Here is a 26,656-nt window from a genome sequence, read left to right as displayed (position 1 = left end):
TTATTAACATCAAACATGCTTTAACACCATTAATGAATTTAGTCGTTTAAATATATATCAGCAGTCGTTTTAACCTTCAGCTCGGGGATAAGAACATTTAAAACTAGCTGACTAATCTGTGTAAATATGGCCGATATTTATGTGTCCACTTTGGGTTTAATTTGTTTACTGGGTAAATTAGGAATGATGGTTTAACGCATTATATCAGTGTGTTAGTTCATGTTTTGTAGATTGATATTAGCTGTGATTAATGTTGTGAGAAAGGCGTGCGTTTACGTCCAAATTAATCTCAACAAACATGGATTTGATTCGGAGATACGTGCAGACTCGAGACGGACTCGAGTGGAAGCAGTGGAATTTATCGTAATGAAAAGCACGAGCAAATGCATCTTTAAAGGGGGGGTATTACGCTCACATTTTAAGACATGTATGTAATGTTACAATGTTGGATGTTCAGACTAAACGAGGGTGACGTTTCAAATCTGTAGGCTGCTGTGAACGCCAGGTTGTAGACAGTTTTTTCGACATGCCGCACTTTGTGACATCACAGCAGGCCGATCAGAAATAAGCAGGTTTTTAGGGGCGGGGTTTCTTAAAGGGACAGAGCAAGACTGAGTCGTGCACATATTTCATGCTTCATATTTCACTCTGTGATAGCTGTGGAGTAGCTTAGCATAACTTACTGTTAAAAAAACTCTCACACTGGTGCTCTGTGCAGGCCCTCATACAGCCTCTGCCGGAAAAGAGTCAAGTCAGCTCTGTCCCTTTAAGAAACCCAGCCCCTTTGTGATGTCACAAAGTGCAGCATGTAGAAAAAAAACTGTGAAAGCTGGCGTTCACAGCCGCCTACAGATTTGAAACTCCACTCACGTTTAGCCTGGACGTCCAACATTGTAACATTATCTTAAAATGTGAAACAGCATAAAACCCCCTCTTTAAGGTGAAGTCATCTGTTATGGACGTTGGAGAAGGGTGTAGTAACGAGTGAGGCTGATATCAGAACTGTTTCCAACACGTAGAATCTTAAACAGGATTTCACAGCACATTTTGCAGCAGCTTTTTAAAGAAGTTGGATCCACTGTGAGCGACTGGGACAAACGCTCCAATAAAGCCGACGCTTGGCTGAGCGAGCTGTTTGTCTTCAGCGTCAAGATGCCCCCCCCAAAAAATGTGTAATGTGTGCCAGAGAATCTATTTATCTATGATCTATTACATTTATGCTGCTCTACTCGTTATTTCAGCTGCTGCGGCGGCATAAAACAATCGATAAGAACGCAGGCGGGACACTCTTTGGGATCAGCGTAAATAGGAAATAGGATGATTGGAAAAACATCGCAACTTCCGGAAGGGACGGGGATTTGATCTCATAAAAATCTCTTGCTATTAAGCCGATTCTACTCCTGTCCCGGCCTTTTGTTCTGCGCCTCCCCTGTGAACCTCCTCTTTGACCTCCTCGCCTCGGCCATGATCTCCATACTGAGAATGCCGGGCTAAGACCTGTAACAGGAGAAGTTCGCCTTAAGGGCTTAGCGCCAGAAAGGCAGAGAATCAGAGCTGCTTAAACCTGAGGAAGAAGAGGCATTTAGGTGCCATTAAAAGCCTGTTTTATTAGGGTTAAATATCTGCTTCATGTTGCAAGAATAAGATTTTTCTTATAAACAATTGTGAAGATGTAAATATTAAGAAACCGGCCAAAAAAGTAAAGTTTATTCTCGTTTTTAAAGGCAGGATACTCAAGAGCCAAAAGGGACTACTTCCTGATGCGGAGGAATCCTTGTTCGATGCTTTAGCAGGAAAGTTTATGTGGCATTGACTGAAAATAAAGTGAGCGTTCATTGTGGCTACATGTCACGCAGTGTGACTCATTGATGTGTTTTTAATAGTTGGTGGACACAATGGAGCTCTATGACACACTGGAAGAAGAAACATTGTTGACAAGAAGAGGAATACATGTTGCAAATAATTTAGTTTTAATTGCGTCGTAATCCGAGTTAATCCAGCGGATCTTCACGTGGGAGGAACTTAGATATTGCTGCGCTTAATAAAAAAAGGATAATCCCATTTGTGATGAGCGAGGCTGTTCTTTTCAAGGCTGCATGTGCGAGTGGGAGAGAGAGCACCCTGTTGCTGTCTGCCCGTGCATGTGTGTGTCCCTTCTCATTGTCCCGTTGCATTCATTACCCTCATTATTACCATATTTCCAAAATCCGGGTCAATGTCTCCGTCTCTTTTTCTTTCTCACCCTCTCTCTTCCTCCCCCCTCCTTCCAAGGGGAACAATAAGTAGCATGTGTTAGGAGGATCAGGCAGATTCACTGTAAGGGAATTAGGGCCCTGAATGGCTCCCCCTAATTGGACTTGAATGGACTTTGTCTCTGGGAAACTGGTTCTTAAAGATGAGCCTCTTACGCACAATGGCCGCCTCGCTCCGTGTGGGAAGTGGGTTGAGCTGACAACTGTTTTAGGCACAGACGAGCGAGCACGCACACACATAAAACACACACACGGGGGATCTTAATTATGTAGTGAAAGCTCTTGCCTTCTGACCAGACAATCATATATGTTAGCACGAGACGGCGGGGTCGCTGCCGTCTCGTCTTGAGAGAGTCAGTGAGAGTAATTAAGACCTTGTTAAGACCCGAGGAGTTAGGATTAATTAGACGCTCGCCGGCTCGGGGAGCTCCTTCCGACTCACACGCACTCTCGCATGCGAGTTCCCTGCCAGCTTATAGTCACTCTCTCCGACACACACACACACACGCTGAACATGAAGCGGCGACACATTTATCAGCGAGAGCCCTGAAGACTCTCGCCTTGAGAGGCTGAAGTGACGTCTCGATGCCGCCTCCTCAGCGGGAATCAATTAGCGTCCAACCCGCCTCTCAGCCGTCTTGTCAATTAGAGCTACACCGCCAATTTGGCAACGCGAGGGTGCAAACATGCAGCAGCTCGTCCCGCGATGCTGAACTTCAGTAATTACTATGTTTGGGTGTTTTAATCTGCTAGATGGCGGAGTGTTTTTACAGTTTTGGCTGCTGTAAGGGACTTAACATGAAGTGAAGTGGACATGCATCCATACATTCTATTCACTCAGTTTTCTCGTGTTAAGGAGTCATTTCCGGTTGTTTTGTGGACTTATTTATTTCGTTATCTTGAGTTGTTTTCTCGTGATTACAGGATAATTTTCTGTCAATCCAGAAACAAAACAACAGGCTGGTCTCTGTGATATAACAGACCACGGCATGCCATGCTGCCATTGCCCACTCTAAGGGCCTGTGTCCACTAACAGCATTTTTTGGAGCTGGAAGTGCCCACCACCTCAATTTCAGAGCACTTCTCACCGGCGCTTACTGTTGCTAGGCTACGAAAGTTGTCTCACGGCACTTCAGCTTTCCTTGGTGGTGACCGTTAAGTTTCGTAAAGGAAACAAAACTAACGAAAGGATAAGCTTCTCTTCCGCCACTGCTGTTGGCGAAGTCGATATCAGAAGTCCCGCCCCTTCTTGATTTTGATCGGGGATTTGATTGAGGGAGAAGTGACATTGACGAGCTTGGTTCCACGACTTGAATTATTTGTATCTGAGAGCGCAGCGACGAAATTGGTTCAGTGTAGAAAACGGGTGCTGCCAGTGCAACAAAAGGCTGTCAGTGGACACAGGCCCTTATGAGGTAAATTAAACCTCTAAATCTCTAGGTCTGTTTTGTGCTTTTGCAACTCAGGGTGATCACCTGACGTTACGGTGGTGAAGCGTAGTTAGCTCGAGATAAATAAGTCAAGATTTTGCATATGGACGCATGTCCTCTTAGGGCTTCCGTACACAGGTTCAGGACAAGAGGTCGCCAAGATTGACACAAAAATGGGCATTCCTCATATATTTGTAGTCCTTTACTTCAAAGGTTTCAACACGTGTTGGTTTAGGAAGAAAAAAACTCCATCCAGGAGATTTTAGAAATTTGGAAACCATTGATTGAAACATACACTCAATGAAATTGCCTTTAAACCTAACAACACAAACAACTACCCTGCTCTGCATAGTGTCGAGTGAAGCAGAAATCCTCCAAAAACATGGTTTGACAAAAAGTTCCTGCAGCAGCGATTCTTCCAGGATCCACAGGAAACCTTCAGCGCTACGACTCCTGCGTTTATGTCGACCGTGCACATTCGCGCTGCCCTCTGACAAAATGTGCCGAGCCACGACGATTCTGCTTGATTCTTAAAGGATGTGTGTGTTTGCCCTTCCAACGTGGCCTGGGGGCGGCTGACAACAGCCGCCATCAAGGGAAGGAGAGGAGGGGGTGAGGCGCCGTGACACTTTCTCTGACACTCCCCCCCTTTTTTGGTTGTAAACAGAAAATGGCATTCCTCAAGCTCAGCGTTTTGGCCCCCTACCATTCTCTTTCTGTCTTTTGTTGCTCGCATCTTTTGTTTTTGGTTTGTGCTGATTGTGACGAGCTGGACGGGACGGAGGGCGGGTTGGAGGGCAGGTGGTGGGACGGCATGTCGCGTCCCGTCTACGTGTGGACGCACTGAAACATCCACCTTAAGTCGACTCAAAGAGTTCCAGATTTGAAGGCGCCACCTGCGCTCAAACAGGCCTATTTTGTGGCTCGCGTGTCTTCCAGCAGCTGAGTCATAATTTGATGTTAAATATAGATGGGAAAAAGTTTGCATTCAGCTCTCCGTAGACAAATCCAGCTCTGTCATCAGCCGTCTGATACATGCAAACGAAGAGGAAAACATTAGACAGTAGTGCTGCTGATATTCTCCCCTCATTTGCAAAGTCATATTTGTTTAGTTTTGCGGCTTCATGTTGCATTTGGAGTCTCTGATATTTAGAGCACGGCGGCACGGACTATTATCGGACTTAAACTCGAGCACAATCAAAAAAAGGCAAAGGACACAGATGACATTGTCTTGCGAGTGTTTGCGCGTTAATTGCTGAGTTATCACGTTCATTTCGTGCCACTCTTTTGTGGGTCAAAACACCCCCCCCCTCCTGCCACTATGCTTTTTAAAACCCCTTCCTCCCGTTACGCACACACCAACCCTCCCAATTATGCTCCATTATGTCACCCCCTCTGACAGTTCCTGAAAAAATATCTCTTTCCCCCCCTCTGTCGTCCTCCGCTCGTCTCTTTCTGCATTCCTTTTCCCTCCATTCATCTCCCTCTCTCTCTCTCTCTCTCTCTCGCTCATCCCTTGCTCCTGTGAGACAATGTCTTGCAACAATACCGAGCTTAATCTCCGTATCAAAGCCGTTTTTTCCCCTTCAATGAGCGCACACACGCACTTTCACTGAGCTGTAGCGCAAGTAGAAGTAAAGTCTGATGATCATGAATTGTTGAACATTACCTGTTAGCTTAAATGTTGCTATTTTAGCAGACTTTTTTTGGCAGGAACTGTGCTTGAAGGGGGGTGTTTAATGTTGCTTCAGCTTGGACTCATGGTGGCTTGGCATGGTTGGTTTCTCCAACGATGACGCCGGCGTAGATGATGCAAAATGTCCCCTTTCACAATCTGTGTCCACAGTTCAACCGCTGCATCACCTCCCAGCTGATCAAGTGGTTCAGCAACTTCCGGGAGTTCTACTACATCCAGATGGAGAAGTTCGCCCGGCAGGCCATCAACGAGGGCGTGACGGCCGCGGAGGAGCTGGCGGTGGGCCGCGACGCCGAGCTCTTCAGGGCGCTCAACATGCACTACAACAAGGCCAACGACTTCGAGGTAAGACGGCGACGACGACTAACTTCTTCTTGCTCTTTTATAACAAAGCCTGCTTCTTTTAGGGATGCAGGGTCGCGTCATAAGCGATTAATTTGTTTGTTTTTTCCCCCCAAAATATATGAATTTCTCTTCATCCAAAGCACGTGTTACTTTAACTCTCCGTCCACTTTAAAATCTCAATTCAGCACACCCTCACACAAACGTCCTCTACCAAGTCAGCTGTTCCGAGCGCAACAGTCACCTCACGATTCTGCTGAGGTGTGGATGTCGCAGTATGTGTGTGTGTGTTTGTGTGTGTGTGTGTGTTCGATGAGGCGAAAGAGGACGCCGCTCCAGGCGCGGGTGTCCTTGTCAAAGCGATTTGCAGAAGTCACATTCTCCCCCTCACTTTTTCTCTCGCCCAATATTGGTCTGAGGGGACCTGAGGGCCCTTAAACTATTCAACGTAACATCAGCAGCATTTAGATGTCCATTAGCACACACCTCGCCGCTGACACACACACACACGCGCGGTTCTTTTTTGCTTAGGGAGAGAAATGTTGACGCTTAGTTGGAGCTTAAATGCACAAAGACGAGAGATTTGCACACGCACACTTTAATGCACGAGGGTGTTCTGTTTTGGAGGCATGAATGGCGCCGCTTTGCATCTTTTGCATAACAAGAGTCAGGTAGCTTTTCACAGGTGTGTATGTAAAGAGCCTGCACAGGAAGGACACACAAACGCATGCAAATGAAGCGCGCGTGTTTATTTATGCCGGGTTATTTTAGGGTCTGTAGGGGAAGGGTCACGTCAGGGTCACCGGGGAGTTTGTGAGCTTTCACTGACGTGTTTTAGTTTGAGGTTTTACAACACATATCAATTATCGAGCGCCTTCGCTGCGTCCATTTGTTTCAGTTCATTTCAGAACAATATGAAAATCAACTTCAAGACATTTGAAACCAGAAAGTGAGACAGGCAAACGATTACAGTCCACATGTAGATGCTTTTGTGTAGATTTTGAATATTCAACTTCTGCATTTGCACGCAGCGACTCGTCTGCTTTGGTCAGTGAAACGTGAGATTCAAAGGTTATTGAGGAAGTTGTCGCAGGTCTACTTCTGAGATATGACGTATCACACCAGTAACAATGGACGTTTCCAGCAGTCTCGGCTTAACAGAAATAGTAAAGTTAGAAAATAGATTGTTACAACTTCCTTAAGCCCAGCATGTCTTCAAATCAATGAATCAATCAGTCTTTACCGTTCTAAAAGCAATCAGAAGACAGAGCGCTAAAAGAGCCAGAAGACAGACGGATAAACGGCCATTAAAGTCACCAAACGGGGGGATTTTGATGCAAAGATAACAATGAAAAGGAAGACTACAATTCTGGTGTGTAAGAAAAGGCCTAAAATGCACTAAAGTAAATAAATTCATAAATAAAATAAATAAATAAATGGGTTTTAAAAGTGCGTCAATTTCAAGGAGTTGTTGTCGGTTGCTCCAAACCTCAAAGATGACGACCACCTAAGACTAAGAAAAGTGGCGGAGTCTCACAATTGAGAAGCTGATAAAGATTAATTACGTGATTATCAAATTGGTTTGGGCGTCATTTTGGCCAATTGACAAATGGATTTATCTTCTACCCAACAGACAGTTAATCCAAGAGAGATACACAACGAGTCCGATAACCGACCAAATTCAAAATGTGGAACGAGATCAAAACACCAGAAGCGCCAGATCGGCCCCAATGATTAGTGAGCAGCAACGGCCAAACACACATCGTTTTCCTGAGATGGTTTTGACGCAACGTGCACAAATTCAATTGAATCCACACGTTAATTAGACATTTGACAGCAAGAAAACGGGGCCAAACCAGGACCCAGTTTGACTGAATGTAATCTCGACATTAGCGGTGGGAAACGCACGGTAACTTACGATATGATACGATACGTGATTCGATAAGAGATACGATACGAGATATGATACGAGATACGATACGTGATGCGATGCGATGCGCGATACGATGTACGATACGATGCGATACGCAGCCCACGATAGCGATAATATCACGATACATAATTTCTGCGATAATTTATATGTTTCAAGACAAAACGATGCATCACAATATCTGATGAACTGAATAATACAAAATGCCCCTAACAAGGCAAAGCGCAGGATTAAGAGCGTCTTATATTTGTATACTAAAATATCGCGCCAGCCTGTCGATAATTGTACTGCACGATTAAGGGCGACAATATGTTGCCGCATCGATACTTTGTCGCACCCCTACTTAACATGCCAACATTTCAAGACCACACTCACAAAGCGCACCACAAAGTGTCGTGAAGCTAAGGGCCGCCTGAAGGGGGCGCTAAAGGTGTAGTTAAAGGGCTCGTGGAAGACGCATATTAGGATTTAACTTAAACAGTGTGCGTCCTTCATGCAAAGGTAGGTATACATTTCTTCCCGTACTTTGTCCCCTCCTCTGCCTTCACCTCCCTCCTGCCCTAAGGGAACATTACCGGCTAGGGACCCTCTCTCTCTCTCTCTCTCTCTCTATCTCCCTCCCTCTCTCTCTCTCTCCGTCAAACTCAGAGGCGTGAAACTGGAACCGCGGCCGAATCAGCAAGTCTCCCGACACACACACACACACACGCAGAAGTCTTCTCCTTTAGCCAAATTTAGCATCATCAGAGTTCCACCTTGGTTTGTCCCCCATCACACACACCTCCTTTTCCTTGCTTCCTTTCCTCGCTGCTGAATCTGTCCTCTGCGTTCTCTTCACCTCCTTGTCCTCTTCTTCTTTCGCTCGTCCTCAGCTCCTCCTGAATCCCCGTCTTGTTCCCTCACCTTCCTCTTTGTCACCTTTGCGCCGCGACAGCTTTTATTTCTCCCATAAAAATCCGCCTTTTGTTAAATTGCCTGCTTAAAAAGGTCCTTGCGAGGTTAAATAATTTGCATTTATGATGTTTTTCTTGTTAATCTGAGTCAACACTGTGTTCTTAGGTTTGACGGGTTGAAAAAAAAGCCTGCATCATTAGTCGACGTACACGGTCAGCATTTTAAATAGTCGTAGATTACTGCAGAGGAAAGGTGAGCGTAATTTGTCGGTGTGTGCGTGTTGTCTTCTTAAGTTGGCGTAAACAGGCTTCAGTAATTACAGCAGCTTCATTAATTACCTCCTCCTCTTCCTCTCTTCAGCCACTTTCTTTCAACTCTTCTTCCCTTTCTCTCTCCATCCGCGCCGTCTCCTCCTTCCCTCCCGGTCCCTCGCCTCTCAAAAACTATCCTGTCCTAATTGCGGCTCTGCCCACAAACTAATGAGGGAAGGAGGCAGGAGGAGAAGGGAGAGGAAACAGGGAATAGTGTTCAAAAACAAAAAGAGACAGAGAGGTTTTCTTTGCCAGGACACTCGGGGAAAGGTGTCAGCTTCTACCTTCTGCCAAGAGGAAGAGAAACGGCTCCTCTTTCTTTTTTTTATTGAGAACAGATTGACGGGGCGTTAGTGAAGGCTCCCAGCAGCATTGGGCATTGAAGTCTTAAGTTGGAAGTGTGTGTGTGCCGGGCCTGAACGTTTTAAAGCCGTCTTTTGTACATTTTTAAGGCTGTTTTTTCTCATTATTTTTAAAGGAAAGACAATTAGAACTGTTAAAATCACTGAATAAAGCAGCTGTAGGTGGAAAATCTGCGTCTTTTATGTGGACGCAGCATGCCATGTGTGGGCTAGGAGAGCTAAAGCTAGCATTAGCTTAACTTCTGCACGTTAGGATTCTATAGGGATAGGGAGCTGAATTATCAGCTGAACTCTCCACCTTTAAAAGTCTGTTAGACGTTCAGCAGACGCAGGGCGGCAGGCGGAGCTATTGCCTTTATAAAGAGAGAGATGAGAGACAGGAAGAGAGAGTCGAACCCAGGGCCGCCGTATCGAGGACTTTAGCCTCTGCGTATGGGACACGTGACTTAGCCACTGAGCCAAATTAGCGCCCCATCCAGTCGTTTTTTGTTTTAGTTTTTTGGGCCTTTTAAGTCGTTATGAAGAGAGAGAAGACGGTGGATAGTGTCGGAAACAGGGGAAGAGACACGCGGCAAAGAGGCCGCCACGTCGAGGACTGCATCTCTTATATGGGACGCGTGATTTAGCCGCTGAACTACGCCAGCGCCTTATTCAGGCGGCTTTAACAAGGTCTCCTCTGAAAAACAAACCTGGTGATTGAAAGCTAACTAAAGATGCTTCCTTAAAAATTCGGGGCCTCTAGGCGAGCTGCCGCTAACGTCGCTAACGAGATTAGCCTTCACGTGCAAGCTAAATTCTGCACGGTAACATGCTCTTGATTGGGATGTGTGAAAGGCTGAGATCGTATTATATTTTAGCGCAACCCTTGATCAAGTTTTAAACCTGAGCCGAGTCTTTGTGCGACATTTAAAGCACATCACAGAGCACGCACACTCTGCAGGAGAGTTGGGGCACAGAAAGGGATGAAGTTGTCACATTTTGGTGTGTGTGCTTGCGCGCGTGTGTGTGTCGGCTAAAGAGGCACAATGAGACGTTTTAGCGGAGCCTTCTAGAGGACGTTCTCATCTTTCCAGTTCAAGGATCCTCGCTGCCTCTGTCAGCACCGAACCGCGGCACAGCTGCGCCTCGCACACATGTGCACCCCGACACACACTCGTTTGTGTCGGCCTGAAAGAGCAGCGATCGTCTCTCTTGAAGGGTGGGTGTGGCTGCTGCCAAAATGTGCCCTTTGACTCTCTCACACACACCTGGAGGCCACAGAGTGGTCACACACTCACATTTCAGGGTGATCTGGTTTCGCGAGCTGTGTGAAAGGCTGAGCGTGTCTTTCTCCGCCGTTTTAGAGTCTTTGTCGCCCTTTGTTTCGCCCGTATTCATCGATTCACTCGGCTTTTCCGCTTCCTCTTCATGCTCAGACGGAGGAGGGGGGGAAAAAAAAGAGGGCCGAGCTCGACTGTCAGGAATCGATTCTCGGAGTGGGATTTCAATCGGATCATGTCTGCGCGCGGAAACATCTGCGGCTTTAATAAAATGCTTTGTGTGAAGCTGCTTCTCCATAATTTAATGAATCAACACACGACAAATTAAAGTTGTCCGCCCTTCTAGTTGTAACCTACCCAGAAGGCGCACACACACACACACACGTTTCAAACACCTGTCCTGCTTCCTCTCCTCTCCTACCTCTGATCTCTCCCTCATTCTGACTGCAGAGCTTTGGGCGAACACGTCGTACACACTTGGGTTCATGTGATGCTGCTTTTGAAATGTTCGCCTGCTGCAGAGCTCTTTGCCAAGTGTTTAATAATCCTGAAAAGAACTATTTAGATGCAACCTCTGAAAAAATGTTTATATGCGTCTACATTTGCTCTGCCAGATACGTTTGTGAGCAGGTCAGGTCGCGTGGATCGGCATACGGAGCTAAAGAGTCGGGCGCTCGGGACGAGGATTTGCATCCTGCAACACGATGTTAGCTTTAGGCTACTTAGCTCTCGGTTAAGATTAAGGTTGAGCTGACATGTCAGAGTCAAACGATCGCATCTTACACGTAAAGTCGGCTTTGATGTTGTGACCTTTAAGAGCTTGAATATCATAAAGAGTAACGCTGAAGTGGGTTCAGATTTTAGCCGCAAGGATTTGAGAATTAAAATGTTTGCAGGTACGTTAAACATAAATGTGTGCTTGTTGTGTTAGGAGTAAACTTATAATCGTGGGGCTGCAAACGTGTCAGATAATGCCGTTTAAATTCTATTCAATAAGCTTTATCGGCAAGAAAGTGTAGAGACAAAGTGTCACGTGACGATCAGATTTTACAGTTCCAGCCAGGAGTGTGTCGGTCCCCGCTAGTCAGGAGCGACGCTAACGTCAGCTAGCTCTCGGCGTCTGTAATGTACGGGGGGGAAGCCTTCACCGACGCCCACAGAGTAGCGCTCACCTGCGATGCGAGGACCTCTCGGGCCGTCTAGTCGTTTGTGACATTCACCGCTTACGACATCACGGGCGCCTGGCAGCTCGGGTCTCGTATATTACGAGCGCGGAGAAACTGTGGAGAAAGTTGTACAAACAGCTCGTGGTTTCGCCCATTCTACATTCCTACAACACCCAGCATGCATTGCGCCCCTCCCTCTGAAAGGAACAGCCCAGCGAGAGACGCTGGAGTGAAATACTACTGTTTTCGCTGCAGGCGACGGCTCAGAGCGGGACAGAATCAGAAACACGGCGAGAATATACCGGTGGATCTTTTAAAAAATTCAAACCTGACGATTTTGAACGAGACGTGACATCGGAGGCAGCGTCCTAGATTGAGGAAGTGTAGTTTAGCGAGCTCCCTGGCCTTCCAGGATTTCCAGCGGATAGCGTCCTCCAAAGGCGCACATTCTTCCCTACCATAACTGCATTAGCTCCCCATGATAGCATGATGGCACTGAGGTAACAATTAGCCACGGCAGACCGGAGTAAATCCTGAAATAAGCAACTGTTTGTAAGAAACAGGGAATTGATTGTGAATCGAAAGTGAATCGAGCTGTGAGATATTGAACGATTCACTCCCCTAAAACACAGATTTTAAACAACACACACACACAAGCTCATAATCTATACACACACACTCTTTGCTGCTCCGTCATTAAGTAAGTACGAGCACTAAGTCTCCCTCGCTCTCTCGCAGCCTGACAGAGAGCGGTGTGCCTCAGACAATGCCACCTGCCAGTTTCTGTCACTATAATTATAGCTATCTGCTCGCAGCGTGTGTGTGTGCGCGTGTGTGTGTGTAAAATGTGTGTCTTAGTATTCCAGTTGAGAAGAAGAAGGCATCACCGTTGTCACTGAGCCTGATTGGAGTCACGAGGAGGCCGTGTGCATGCGCGTGTGTGCCTCCACTTTCCTGTATATGTGTGTGTGTGTGTGATATAAGTGTGTGTGTGTACTTGTGCATGCAGTGATTCCCTTCCCCTGCCCCAGCTGTCTCCTTAGCTTTAACAATAGGCCTGCTAACAAAGACGTGGCCTTCAGCCTCCGTCATGTGATACTAGTGGTCTGCAGCCTCTCAGTCAGATGACCCGCGCTATTGTCCTCTATGGGTGACACACACTTGCACACACACACGAGGAGGAACACAACGCGCGCGCACACACACCGAGCCAAGGAAGCGCAGCACGTGCGTGAGCAGACACACAGAAAGACGATGAGATAGTGAGACACACACGTAGACGCAATCTCAGGACGCAGACCCTTCCTCTGGGTCACATGCAGCGGGAACAAAGAGAAACTTTATTGCTATTGTCCTGGTGACAGTGAGATCAGTGACTGATTGACAAAAGAGCAGCAGAGAAAGGAAACATATTGCTGATGTCCTGGAGAACTGGAGAACCCCCCCCCCCCCCGCTGAGCACTCGTACTTTAGGTTTCACAGAGAGATGGATTCGTTATGAAGCAGCTGATTTTGTTTGGTTTATCCTGCACGAGGCGTCCATGACAACGGCTGCCGTCTGCCTGCTGCAAGTACGAGTGATCGGTCCAGCGGCTACGACGGAGTAGTCAAGTCTTATTGACTTACAGTCGCCTTCCTGCTCACAGCGCTAATGTGTAATAAAGCAGCTCCATCCCTCCGACAACAAATGCTTTGCTACACGTCTGAAATAAGCTCGACAGTTAGCCGCTTTATTTCTATTTCAGACTGACGTAAGTTTTCTAGTCCCGCTCCGACTCTCCCTTAAAGATATAATCTCAAACGTTACGTTCTCTCTGGCGCCGCCTGTGGCGATAAACGGTAATTGCGGGAGCACACTTACCAGATATCCAGACAATGTCGCATGTGTGACGGATTTTCACTTCTTGTTGAAGTTGTATCTGTAGTCATCCATCTTTTCTTTGTTTGTTCAGCCATAGTAGATTACTGTTTACTCGCAACACTTGCAGCCGCATAGCTCCGCCTACCCTCTCTGGCAGGCCAACCAGCTAGCAGGGAACGTTCCCATAACATCGGCTAACATTACCTACAAGCTCTAATTACGTTTGGAAGAAAACGTTTTAATCTAATATTTAAAGAGCGTTACAAATAAAGCTCTTGTAACGTTAAAACTTAAACTGAGGATATTTTCAGGACGCCTTTGATAAAACATTTGCTCAAAGGTAGAACATGCTCACTGCAACATCCTGAGGATCATTCCAGGATGTTAGTACGGCCTCACAACGTGATTTATAAAACCTTCCTGAAATGTGATTTGCAACTTCCTGAAAATGGTTTCAGAGAACGTTCCCCGAAAGGCCGACTAAAAACTTCCCTCTCAAAACATTACCAGAACATTGCAGGTAAAACATTCTCAGAACGTTTTCAGCTGGCTGATGGAGAACGCGTCACTAACTGGGCGCCGCTTGTGTTGCACCACCTGCAAAAGCAAAGGCTTTCATCAGTGGGCCATCAGCTCAGTCACCATTGTGTTACCTCATTCGGCGACAGATAGTGACTTCCAGATTATTTCTTTAAAACCACAACACAGAAAAAGAACATCCAATAATCACCTTGACATTCTCAGCAATACAAAAACACTTGAATGCTTTGAGGACCATCTTTCCACCCAGACTTCTCTCACCGAGCCTCGCACCTCTGCAGCCTAAGCTCCAGGAGTAATATCGCCTCACGCTGCAAAGCAGTTGGCGTCCATCGAGCGCGCTGAGCATGATGCCTCCTTAAGGCGGCTCCAGCAGCTCGCCCAGACACAATAACACCTGCCCTGACTTTTGAACCGTCAAACTCCGATCTCCGTCGATTCCCGCCGGCGATCATGCCTTTTCCATCGGACTTCTGTGTGTCCATCGCAGCAATTGATCCTAACTGACCCTCATTGGCCTCGTTTTGGTTCCAGCACGTGATTTTGCCACAAACAGGTAAAACAAGGCGTTGCAGTTATCCGTGCGCCTCTAAAAGGCCGCGTCGCACACTGCTGTACGGTTTGTGAGTGGTAATAAAATGATGCAGCATTTGAACATTTTCCTTTCAAAGCCGAGACGAGGTCCTTTCATCGGCTTAATAATTAAATATTCAAGGTTGATGGGCACGCAAGGCCTGCCCGTCTTTGTCTTGTTACTTTCACTGTGTTTTTATATTCCTCTTTGAAACCTGCGTTGTTTTTAAGTCCTCGTTTCGCTGCCTCAGTGTAGTTTAGTTAGTAGCTTTACAAACTCTCCCGTCACACGAGCGTTACCCTTGAGGAGGCTCTGTGTGTGTGTGTGTGTGTGTGGCAGCAGGAGAGGAAACAGAAGCCGATGCTCCAGGAGCTCGCAGATGGAAAGAGGAGAACACATATGCATGCAGGCGGGGGTGTGTGCGTATTTGGGGAGTTGCAAACCAAAACAACAATGTTTTGGACACAAATCGAGGAGTGTCCTTTGAATGTATGAATCGGTGTTAGGGTGATGTAAGCAGGAAAGCTGGAGCATGCTCAGTGTGGTTTCCACTGCTAGAACAAACAGGGAGAGACGGAGCGGCATCGATCAAGTTTTCCAAGGATTACAGGGAAAAGACGATGGATGTGTGTGTGTTTTCCTGCCAGGGTGTGTGTGACTAAAGCCAGGCCTGATAGCGGCGAGAGAGAGGGAGAGTGAGGGAGGAAAAAGGAAGCAGATGCTTGTGTGTTGGCACAGAAATGATATGTCCACTCAGACACACACACATGCGCGCGTGTGCGCGGGCGCAGAGCGTTTGTCCAAAGAAGGAGCAGCACATGAAAGAGTTCCAGTATTGTCTCAATGCTGTAAAAATACCCCTCTGACCACGGCGAAGTGGACCTCAAGGCCGGAGAGAATGACTGGCGACAAAATGGACAGTGTTTACATGTGCGTCTTGTTCTGTTTGCACATATGGTGTTTGCGCAGTGATTTCTTAAGAGCCTGGCGTGTGTGTGTTTAGTGCAAAGACGGTGTGCGAGGGAGCGTGGAGAGGAAAGCAGAGGGAGCGGTGAAGGAAAGCAGGTGGGGTAACGTACGGGGAGAGTCAACCGAGGACACGCGCGGGCAGGCCTGACGTCTTCATCAGTCTCATGGTGACGGAGAGAGGAGGGGAGAAGGGATTCAAGCCGGTGGAGACGGAGAGGATGGAGGGAGAGGAGGGGGGGAAAGAGGGAGGGAAAAGCAAGAGCAAAGGAAGAAGAGGATGAAACAGGAACTATGAATTTAACAACAGGTATCATTCCCTTCCAGAGTCCTTAATTCAAACCCAACGTGCTGCAAGATCAGCTTTATTTGTTCCTGTTTTTTATCTTCAATCGAGGTCTGCACGATAAATCGTTTAACCTTTGCACTTGCGAGGACGTGCGATTGTGAGGCAAGCTAACTGCTACTTTGTTGTTGCACCAATCTACAACAAAAGCAAAGAGTGAATTGACCGCTGTGCAGCAGAGTCTGCGTGTCACCCATCTGTAAACTGTAAACATGCACGCGACGCTGCTGCCGTCACCGATCGTGTTAGAGGGATGATCGAGGCGGCACCTGGTCCCCGGTGATCGTTAGCAATGTGGCTACACGACGCGGACGTGCTGCGGAGTGGGGTCGCGTGTGCCGTCGCTGAGTTGGTCGACAAGTCTGCCCACAAGTCTGCTCTCTCTACTTTTTCTTACGGGTGTCAGAGTCGCTGAAACAAGAGTGGTAAAAGTTGGGAGGGGGTTTTGTTTTGCGCCCAGATAATAAAAAGTATGTTAGTTTAGTTTCCCTACTTGAACCATCATCAAGGGAACGATCTCGTCTGCTGCCGCGTGCAGGTCGGAGCAAAAAAGGGCTGCGTGTGTGGACGCTCATATCGAGCAAAACTCACCTTTAACAACACTTCACACTTCCTCTTCTGATGTCTGTCTAAAATAAATATAAATTAAACTTATAATGGACAGAGTTATGGACATGTACAGTCAGTTAGTCGTGGAAAGAATCAGTGTTTCTCATCAGAAAGCAACAGTTTGTGACTCCCTGTCTTAATGTGCTGCCGCACAGGTTACACATAAGACGTGTTAAAATAGGGCAGTGTATCCATGAAGAAAGTAACCTACTTTTAAAAGGCTCCCCTTTATGCTAAAAATATTTTGAGTGCAACAATGCCCCTTTGTGCTCTCGTCCTGCACTGTAAAAAAAAAAAAAAAGCGACTAAATTAGCAGAGCGGACGTCACTGTTGCTAAGTGCTCGCTGCTGTGCTGTTTGTGCTCCTCAGGTGTTCAGGTGATGGTTTTCTTTTGTGCGCTCGCTCATGCCAACGTCACACTCTGCCTGTTTATCACTTACAGGTCATGTTAGATATATGAGGTGTTATTTCAGTGAGAAAGAGCTGGATTAAAGTGTAATCATGAGGTAGATGAGAGTAAAGCAGCAGGTGTTTCTGCTGGTTACTGGGAGTGGGTCAAAATATCGATACAGCAGAATATTGATCACAATTATCACGAGGCTGGAGCCAATTATTGGTATTTTAATTTACAAATATATGCAGCTCTAAACAGGTTTCCCTGCCGTTTAGACTCACGATTTGCGTCACTACTTCACGACTCCTCGCGGCGGCGCAAACGGAAATGAATTGGGTGAAGAAGAAGTTGACAGCAGGATAAAAGAAGAAGAAGACAAATTCTGTGAAACTGACACCAAATTGCATTAAATAAACCTTTTTTGGTGCATATCAGATATTTTGATGCATCATGATATGATTGTCCAGAATCGCTGTATCGTGATATTATCGTGATTATCGTGGGCCACGTGAGTTACCCTGCAATTCCCGCCCCTTGTCGTAACGCCTTCAACTGTTACATTTGTTCTTAAAACTTGCCAGAAGCTTCTTAATTCTGGGCGTCCAGTTAATCATGATGTATCTTTATGTAACTATCTTGCAATATATATCAGTTATTGCAGTATCACCGTATCGTGATTTTAACGTAATCGCGTAGTGTGCGTCGTATCGCGTGTCGTATGTTACCCTGTGATTCCCGCCCCTTGTAGTAACGCCTTCAACGGTTAAATTTGTTCTTAAAACTTGCCAGAAGCTTCTGATTTCGGGGCATGAAGTTAATCAGATATCGTTGATTGTTGTGCAATATGTCAATTATCACAGAATCGCTGTATCGTGATATTATCGTGGGCCACGTATCGCGTATCGTATCATGAGTTACCCTGCGATTCCCACCCCTTGTAGTAACGACTTCAACGGTTAAATTTGTTCTTCAGATTCGCAAGAAGCTATTTATTTCAGGGTGTTGAGTTAATCAGATATCGTGATATATCTTGTAATATATCAATTAGATATCGCTGTATCGTGATATCATCGTGGCCCACGTATCGTGTATCATATCCTGCAATTCCCTTCCTTAGTGGTGACTACTGTAACGGTTACATTTGCTTTTTAAGCTTCTTCTTTCAGGGCGCTAGTTAGCTTAGCGGTTAAATCGGCAGCCCATGTGTAGATGCCACAGCCTCGGCCCCGTGCCACATGCCATCCCTCATTTCCAGCACTATCCACTGTGCTCTCTATGAATGTAGGCAGAAACGGCTGAAAAATAACCTTAAATAAAAAGAAAAGTGAAATATTCTGAGGCTTTGTTTTGTCCTTTATTTACTTTGATAAAAGGCTGAAACTTTTCATCCACAGTAAAATCTAAACAAGGCTGCACATCGCTGACATGCAAATGAGACCGTGAGACAGGCGGACATCCAAAAGGCTGACATGCAAATGACGAGATCGTGTAACACGGTTGGAAAAGCTGCAGGAAAAGTAGGAAACGCATCAGGAAAATGTGACGCGTTTGAAGCCGACGACATCTGTTAAAAGCTTTTAAATGAAATACGTAAAAATAAGTTGATTTCTCCTACGAAGAGATGAGAGGAGGAAGAGGGACGCGATGAAGGGAGACAGAGGGAGGGAGGGAGGGCGTCCCTGCAGGCCTCTTTGTTGGGCAGCGATTTAGAGATTTACAGGCTCTTGTCCTTCTGTGTGTGTGTGTGTGAAGAGAGAGTAATTGAGCCTCCCTTCATCCAATATTTACCCACCAAACCGGAGCAATCATGCGAATTATGTTTACTGGGAACCAAGTGTCTTTCTTCCTCTTTATCTTTCTTTCCCTCCCCCGCCCCATTCCTCGCTCGCTCTCGCTCTCCTGGCAACTAGACGCCATATCAAGATCCGAGCCAGGGGTACGCACACACACGCGCGCACACACACACGGGGGAGACAGGCCCATCTGTATTGATGATGGCCTAATTTAGATCTCTTTATTGGACTGATTTACGACGGCCAGACAAATCTGGGCATCTGGACATAAGTGTGTGTCCTTGTGTGTGCGTGTGTTTGTCCAGTGGAGCCGATACCCAAACCTGACGCACAATATCCTCCCGTGCTTGTGTTTTCCTACCTTTCCGTGAATCAGCGGCGTCCTTCTCTTCCCCCCGCCACCGCCGCCGTAGTCTCGTTTCAGCGCTTTGAGTCCTCATGACGCCCGAGACGATGACGCACGTCGACCTGAAACATTTCAAAAACACACAAGTCATCGCGCCGCAGCACAAAAGCAGGAGGTCAGGGATACTTCATCTCTTATTATCCTGCTGCATTTGGGGATTTTAATTCATTTTAACGAGTGTGAGCACAGTTGTTGAAGGACTATCCAATCAGAGCAGCCACAACACCTGCATATTAGTTAGGAAGAAATATGAGGAGAAGGCGTTCTGGGAAGACGTTCATAAGAGTGCAGTCGTCTTGTGTTTTAAGATAAAAGCACATTTGATGAAGGGATGTAATCCAGGAGGGAGGAGACGCCTCAAAGGCTCATTCATCTCCAAGATCAAGCTCAGGTTTCAACTTCTATTTGTCCCACAGGGCAGAGGCGCAGGCAGCTGGCTGCAGCTCTTTGCAGAAGTTAAACAAGAAGGTTCAGGAATCGTTCTGGCACGTGCTGAGGATTAATCGTAAAACATTATTTCCTTGCGAAAAGGAGGGTTTAATTGTCCCGTCACTAATAATGAGATTTTAATAGCTGAGATCTCACGCGCAGCAGCATCAGAAGTCGCAAAACAGAGTCCCACTAAGAGTTTAAAAGAATATCTATGGAGTCTGTGTGCAAATGTTTCATCTGAATCTATGTGCTTTAATGTCGAGACATGTTTACTTGTTGAAACCTTGCTGCTGCTGCTCTTGGCCAGGTCCCCCTTGCAGAAGAGATCTTTGATCTCAACGGGACAAATCTGGAGGTTTATAAAATATAAATACTTTGCGTTGCAGTCGCTCAATACAGATCTTACATTAACAATACGTAAGATGTGATATTGTTTGAGGAGGATATTATGGTGGGGACAAAATGGATGGATGTGTGCATTAAAAATATAATAATAATATGTTAATAACATACAGGATATCCGTTGTTCTCAACTGGTGGGTTGGGACCCAAAAGTAGGTCGCGGATGCGTGCTTGGACAAAAAAGAAAAAGTCGATGCTGCGCTTTTATTTTGAAGGACAGCTTTTTTATTTAGCTTTGTATGCCTTAAGTTTAGAGGGAGGACGGTGGATAGTGGCAGATATGGGGGGAAGAGAGAGCGGGGATGACACGTGGCAACGGGCCGAGGGCGGGTGTCGGGCGTTTGTGGTCACCGATTTAACCGCTGAGCCAAACCGGCGCCCTGCAGTTACATTGTTGATACTTGACGAGCCGCACAGTGGCTGCATTTATGTTAGCATATTTCTGTAGAGGGAATATTTACATTTTGGTTGACTATTATATCGTTGTCTTTTGTGATGTTTTGTTCCGTCATTTTTCACTAAATACATTCAAGTGATTGAAAAGTTTGGGTCGCGATTTGTCATTAAAGAGCTGAGGCGAGAGCAGTTGAGAACCACTGATATATACAGTGAGTTATACAGTATATACGTTAATGTAACACAGTAAGTGTCAGACACTCAGAGGGAGGAGTTGAAGAGTGTGATGAGACTCTCTGACACCGCCGTCAGAGAGTCCAGCTCCAAGCCCAGAACGCCACTGGCCTTGCGAATCGGCAAACAGGACAGCACTAGCCACCATGGAACTTGGCGTCGCCCTGCAGCCTCCTCGGGTTCCTTCGGTGTTCGTTATCCAAGTGTACTCCCAAGTCCTCCACACTGACCCCGAGATTCTCAGTTAGTCTCACTTGTACAGGACCTGACCCCGAGTATTTGACGTCTGGTTGGTGTAAAGTTTGGAACACAGCCTCTGATTGGTCATCAGACTTGACACAAGGCATCAGGAAGTGGCGAACAGTTTTCAGCTCATAAACGTGGATGCATGATCATCAAGCGTCGGATCTATCATCATGGATCTACGGTATAGAGCCTCTTTAAAGGAGGAAGCTCAAGGTCATTAACTTTGACCCTTCATACTTGCTGTAGTTTGCAGAAACACACAACTGTTGGCTCCTTCGCAACCTTTGCGATCCACCGCAGATATCACCTGTTCAGTTTAATCTTTGTGTGTCTACAGTCTAGTCTTTACCAAGACAGTGACAGAGGGCCTCATTGAAATAACCGCGGTCTCAAGGGTCCGGCTAAAAAGAGAGAGAGGGTAGGTGAGAGTAGACGGAGTATACGAGAGTCCAGGGAATCATTTAGGGTGTGTGTGTTTGAGTGTGTGTTTGTGTGTGGGGGGGTGATTCATCCGTTCTGGTGGCGGCTAACCTTGGCATGTCCTGCCACGCGTGACGGGGTTACACCCAGACGGCGCTCGTCCTCTACGGGTGTGTGTGTGTGTGGGTTTGTTGGGGTGTACGGGAGCATGTACCTCGTCTGGAAGAGTTAGCCTCCTTTGTGTGTGTGTGTGTGTGTGTGTGTGTGTGTGTGTGTGTGAAAGTGTGTGTGAGACAAAGAAGAAGAAAAAAGGGAGAGAGGAGGGGAGGGGGGCGGGGGTGTCGTAGGCAGGTTGTTTAGTGTCTTTGAATGATCTTGCCCCCGGGAGAAAGGGCAGAAAAAAGAATGAGAAATGTGTGTGTGCCATTGTTCTGCTTTCAAACACACACACACACACACACACACACACACACACACACACACACACACACACACACACACACACACTTGTGATGACAGTATATTTATGCCCGCATGTGGAAAGGACAATTGTACCCCTTCCCTCTTGTTTAACTCGCTCACACACACACACAAAGTGACAGATCACAGACAACTGTTCACCTGCCATCGCCAAGGACTGTGTGTGTCATCTGTCATATGTGTGCATAAGGAACTCTGACACCACACACACACACACACACACACACACACACACACGCACACACGCACACACACAGCTGGGGGCTGTTAAGAAAGGGGAAGTATATTTAGAGGAAGTTGAGAGCTGAAGAAGAACTTGGGACAGGAATAGTAATATATACGGACACCTGAAACACACGCACACTCAGCCGACTTCTTCATCACTTTCAGCCGCAGAGTGGTTTTTTTTTTTGTGACAAATCAGTGTCTTTAATGGCCGCCGCACGTGTTAAAAACTCAAGCAAAATGCTGAAGGAATGAAAGGGAGGGAGGGCATCGGCACACAAAGTTAAAATATTTATAATATTATATTTTTAATGGCAGGCAAACTATTTGTCACGCTTTTATCTTCGCACTTAAAGGAGCAGCTCCCCCCTGGAAAAAGCCACTGTCAGTCAAAGCTCTCTATAATCAATAGAAGCAATGATAATTGAAATTGGCGCCACAGCTGTGGAGAAAGTTGTACAAACAGCTCGTGGTTTCGCCCATTCTACATTCCTACAACACCCAGCATGCATTGCACCCCTCCCTCTGAAAGGAACGGCCCCAGCGAGAGACGCTGGAGTGAAATACTACCGTTCTCGCTGCAGGCAACGGCTCAGAGCGGGACAGAATCTGAAACACGGCAAGAACATACCGGTGGATCGTCTAAAGAATCTTCCGGTCTGCAGTCTACATTTTAAACCTGACGATTCTGAACGAGACGTGACATCGGAGGCGGGCGTCCTGGACTGAGGAAGTGTAGTTTAGCGAGCTCCCTGGCCTTTTAATTAGTCTGGCCCATTGGAGAAGCTGATAGCGTCTTCCAAAGGCGCAAAGCCAAACTGCATTTTTTTCCTATCATCATAGCGTTAGCTCCCCGTGATAGCATGATAGGAATGAGGTTGAAAGTCGGCGAACTGGCCCTTTAAAAACTAGAGGAGACTGAGGGATTGTCGTTCAGGCTCCTCACTTTTGAAGACATTTCTATCGAAAGTCCTTCTTGTCATTTTTATGTTTTATTCACTTTTTCTCGACCTTGAAATTTTGGCCAATTGTTGCAACTTTCCTGCAAATTTGAGCATCATCCTCTTTTGTCCGTGCGTGTGAAGTCATGCATTTCTGGCCGCATGTGGTGGCCGTTTAGTGGACTTATCTTGATGTGGATTTTTTCTTCATGCTGTACATGTGGTGGTACAGAAGTAACTCAGTTTAGAGCTCTATTTTGAGCCTCTGATCATCATCGATACTGTATTTAAACGTTACGCAAAGAGGAAGGTGATTGAAGGTTCCTCTTCCGAGCAGCTACTAATGATTTCCCTCCTCCTCTGCCCACTTCCTCTTCCTGTTTCTCTCTCAGGTTCCTGATCGATTCCTGGAGGTGTCCCAGGTGACTCTCCGCGAGTTCTTCAACGCCATCGTGGCGGGAAAGGACGCGGACCCGTCCTGGAAGAAGGCCATCTACAAGGTGATCTGCAAACTGGACAGCGAGGTTCCCGACGTCTTCAAATCCCCAAACTGTCTACAAGAACTCCTCCACGACTGACTAGGACAAGAGAGGAAAGAGAAGCCTCCGAGCGGCGTGAGGGGACTGTGAGACGTAGGTTAGACTTTGTTGAGGTTCGGAGACTTTAAGTGATTCAACTCGGAGGCTTTTGGTCAAGACAAAACTGCCCTCAAATGTTTTATAAAGCAACAAAATATTCCTCTTCAACGACGTCTACGAGGGCTCGGACTCACGAGTCAAACACACAAATTATGTTGAGACTTTTATCAATGAAAAGCCAAACGGTGCAAATCGAACTCGAGCACTTACAGAGAAGTTCGTAGTTGCAGAAAAAGCCGTCTCCCTCGCTGAAGCTCGAGGAACGACGGGATGAGGAAGGATCAATCTTCAGCCGGGGAACTCCGGAGAACTAAAAATAAAGAAGATAATATATAAAAATCTTTTTATTGTGGATGTTTTTAAGTTACATGGACATTTTTGACAAAAAAAGTGACGTTTTTTCTGTATTTTTTCTCCTTTGTATAAGCTTCTCTTCTATGAACCCTCACTCACATAGACACACACGCACACACAGACACACACATGAAACTTCTTGAATAGGAAAGCACAGTAGCATTCCCAAATCCTCACCCGAGCCCAGGCACACTGGGTGTAAACAAACTTAGTTGTTGTTGATTTCCCTTCTTTTCCCCCTCCTCTTTTTACTCCTCCCTCTTCTTACTGTACTGAGACATACTGGGTGTTTTTTTGACTGTGTGGCTCTGCCCGCCCCTCCCTCCCCTGGCCGCCCCTCTTGGCTCGTGTTGCATTCAGGTACCCAGAGCATCGAAGACAAAACATTTCACCATCTTATATCATAAAAATATCTCTCAGACCAGTCCTACTTTGTGTTATATTAAAAAAAAAGAGTTGACAAATTTAAAGAGGGGGTATTATGTTGAGATATATATATATATATATATAATGTTACAATGTTGGATGTCCAGACTAAACGTGGGTGAAGTTTCAAATCTGTAGGTTAAAGTACGTTGGAGTAATTCAGCAGGTTTCAGACAGTTTTTTCTACTCACTGCACTTTGTGACATCACGGCTGGCCAATCAGAAGAAAGTGGGCTCGTAGGGGCGGGGTTTCTTAAAAGGGACAGAGCTGACTTGAGTTGTTTCCGGCAGAGGCTGTATGAGGGCCTGCACAGAGCACCAGTGTGAGAAAAATGTAGAGTTTTTTTAACTGTAAGTTATGCTAAGCTACTCCACAGGTATCACAGAGTGAAATATGACTCTTATTAGCATAATACCCCCCCTTTAAAGTGTGCTTTAAGCTATACTGCATTAGATGGATCCTATAAAGTTTTAATATGTAACGTTTCAGAAACAAAATTTCCACAAACAACTAAACCTGTGTTATATATTTAGTTTCCTGTGTACTTCACATGTTCACACATGTTGCCAAAAATGTTAAATCCCAGTGAAATGTGTAATTTTATTCAAGAAAACGGCCGGGAAAAACACTGCAGCGGATATGCCAGGTAGTGAGGAAGGAAGACCGCAAACTGTTTAAGTTAGCCAACTATATTTACGGCCATTTTGTTAGCATGAGATGAAAAGCTTGGCTCAACATTAACATGAATAAAACGTTAATAAGTTACCTCGCCGTTACATATTTTCATCTGCAATGCGGATGTTTAAGAATAAAGACAACAACTCCCATGATCCAATGCATCTTCATGACATCACAAAACTTGTTTTGATTGAAAGGCCTCCTACCAGCAGATGCTAAGTTTGAATTACTACATTATTTACCGCTCTGACTTTCCTGAATAACGACGGCCTGAAATGTTGTCCTGCTCGACAAAGCTCTGCACTGAGCAGGTATTTTATTTTGAAGAATACACTTAAGTGTCTTTGCTTTCTTGTGGACAAACTACAGTATATAATGGTGCCATTGTTTCTTAACATATTGCTGTACTGCAAGTTGTGGTAGGGTAATACACCATTATTGGTTTATTTATTATAGTCGCAAAGCAAGGGTGCTAACAAGTGGATTTAATGTATGAAAGTCAGTGTCGTAATAGCCCCAAATTTCTAAGTTCGTCCTGGTCATGTGGTTCGTTCATTCCTACATGATACAAACACAAGAATCATTCTTCACGGTGCTCTGGGACACGCTCATCATCGGCGATACAATCAGCCGTTATCAAAATCCCAACGCTAAGAGAAGTCACCTTTATCCCGTCTTCATGCCAACAATCTAGAAACAGGAAGCAACCAAACCTCTGTTAGAAAAAAACAGATTTCTCTCTGCTCTCGGGGCCAAGAGGGGCGGCCGCTCCGACCGGGTCATGTGTGAAGTGTTTAAGGTTTTAACAGCAGAAAAAAAAAAGGACAAAATGCTGATATTTGTAGCTTGTATAGATGTAATAATGACTCTGATCACTCTGATATTGTTATTATTTATAATTGAAATAATTATTCCTATTAATGTTATTCTGATGATGATTATTATTAATGCTTGCTACAGATTTGACCAGTGGTTTACTCATTGTTTATCCATCACACTGCAACATGAAATAAATTATTCTTTGACAAAAAAAGAGAAGAAGAAGAAGAAGAGGTTGTTTTCTGTGTTGAGCGCTCGGCGGAGGTGCGGAGGGCGTTGACCGTCGCACACACACACAAAACAAAAAATGGCCATCAACCCAAGCAGTAACCAGGCAACGTGATGATGACCACTTTAACCTCCCCTCCCGCTCGCCGTCTCTCCCTCGCTCTCTGGATCCTGTATGGGGGACATGTGATCCCTTGTTGTTGTTGCTGATGAATTGAAAAGAGGAGCGCTGTGTGATTATTGTCAGCACAAAAGCCTCAAAAAGCTGCTGACGCCTAGATTAGCCAGTACAAAGACACAGGGACACACACGAAAAGACATAGGTGCAGACACACACAAAGGCACGGGGACAAGGCCTGTCTGCCCTCGGTGCCCTACCATCCTCATCCCTCCTCTCTCCTCTTCCCCTTTCTACCTCTCCTATCTCCTCTCTTATTATTTAGGTAGTGTTTCTGTCCTCTCACACCTACCTAATAGTCACAAAACACACACGGTGCCCTCTCTGTGTGAGCGCCAAATGCTAACTGGACTCGCACATGGCCATGAGATAGAGTAGCAGTGCTCAATGTTCCCCTCCCTCTCTCTCTTTTCACACAACAAACTT

General features: G+C 46.0%; 1 protein-coding gene across 1 annotated transcript in view; it reads left to right on the top strand.

The window, feature by feature from the left end:
- The window catches only part of LOC138603521 (prospero homeobox protein 1-like), a 34,003-nt gene extending 9,689 nt beyond the window's left edge, over positions 1-24,314 (top strand). Inside the window, exons 8-9 of the mRNA XM_069675343.1 lie at positions 5,529-5,723; positions 23,301-24,314. Of these exons, the coding sequence (XP_069531444.1) occupies positions 5,529-5,723; positions 23,301-23,486 (381 nt within the window). The 3' untranslated portion in view covers positions 23,487-24,314. The remainder of the gene's footprint in view (positions 1-5,528; positions 5,724-23,300) is intronic.
- The last annotated feature ends 2,342 nt before the right edge of the window (positions 24,315-26,656 follow it).

This window comes from Semicossyphus pulcher, unplaced genomic scaffold, assembly GCF_022749685.1.
Source record: "Semicossyphus pulcher isolate SPU_LCO1_2020_fin unplaced genomic scaffold, fSemPul1.0.p SCAF_24, whole genome shotgun sequence".
NCBI classification, from domain to species: domain Eukaryota; kingdom Metazoa; phylum Chordata; class Actinopteri; order Labriformes; family Labridae; genus Semicossyphus; species Semicossyphus pulcher.
This window is presented reverse-complemented; position numbering and strand designations above follow the sequence as displayed.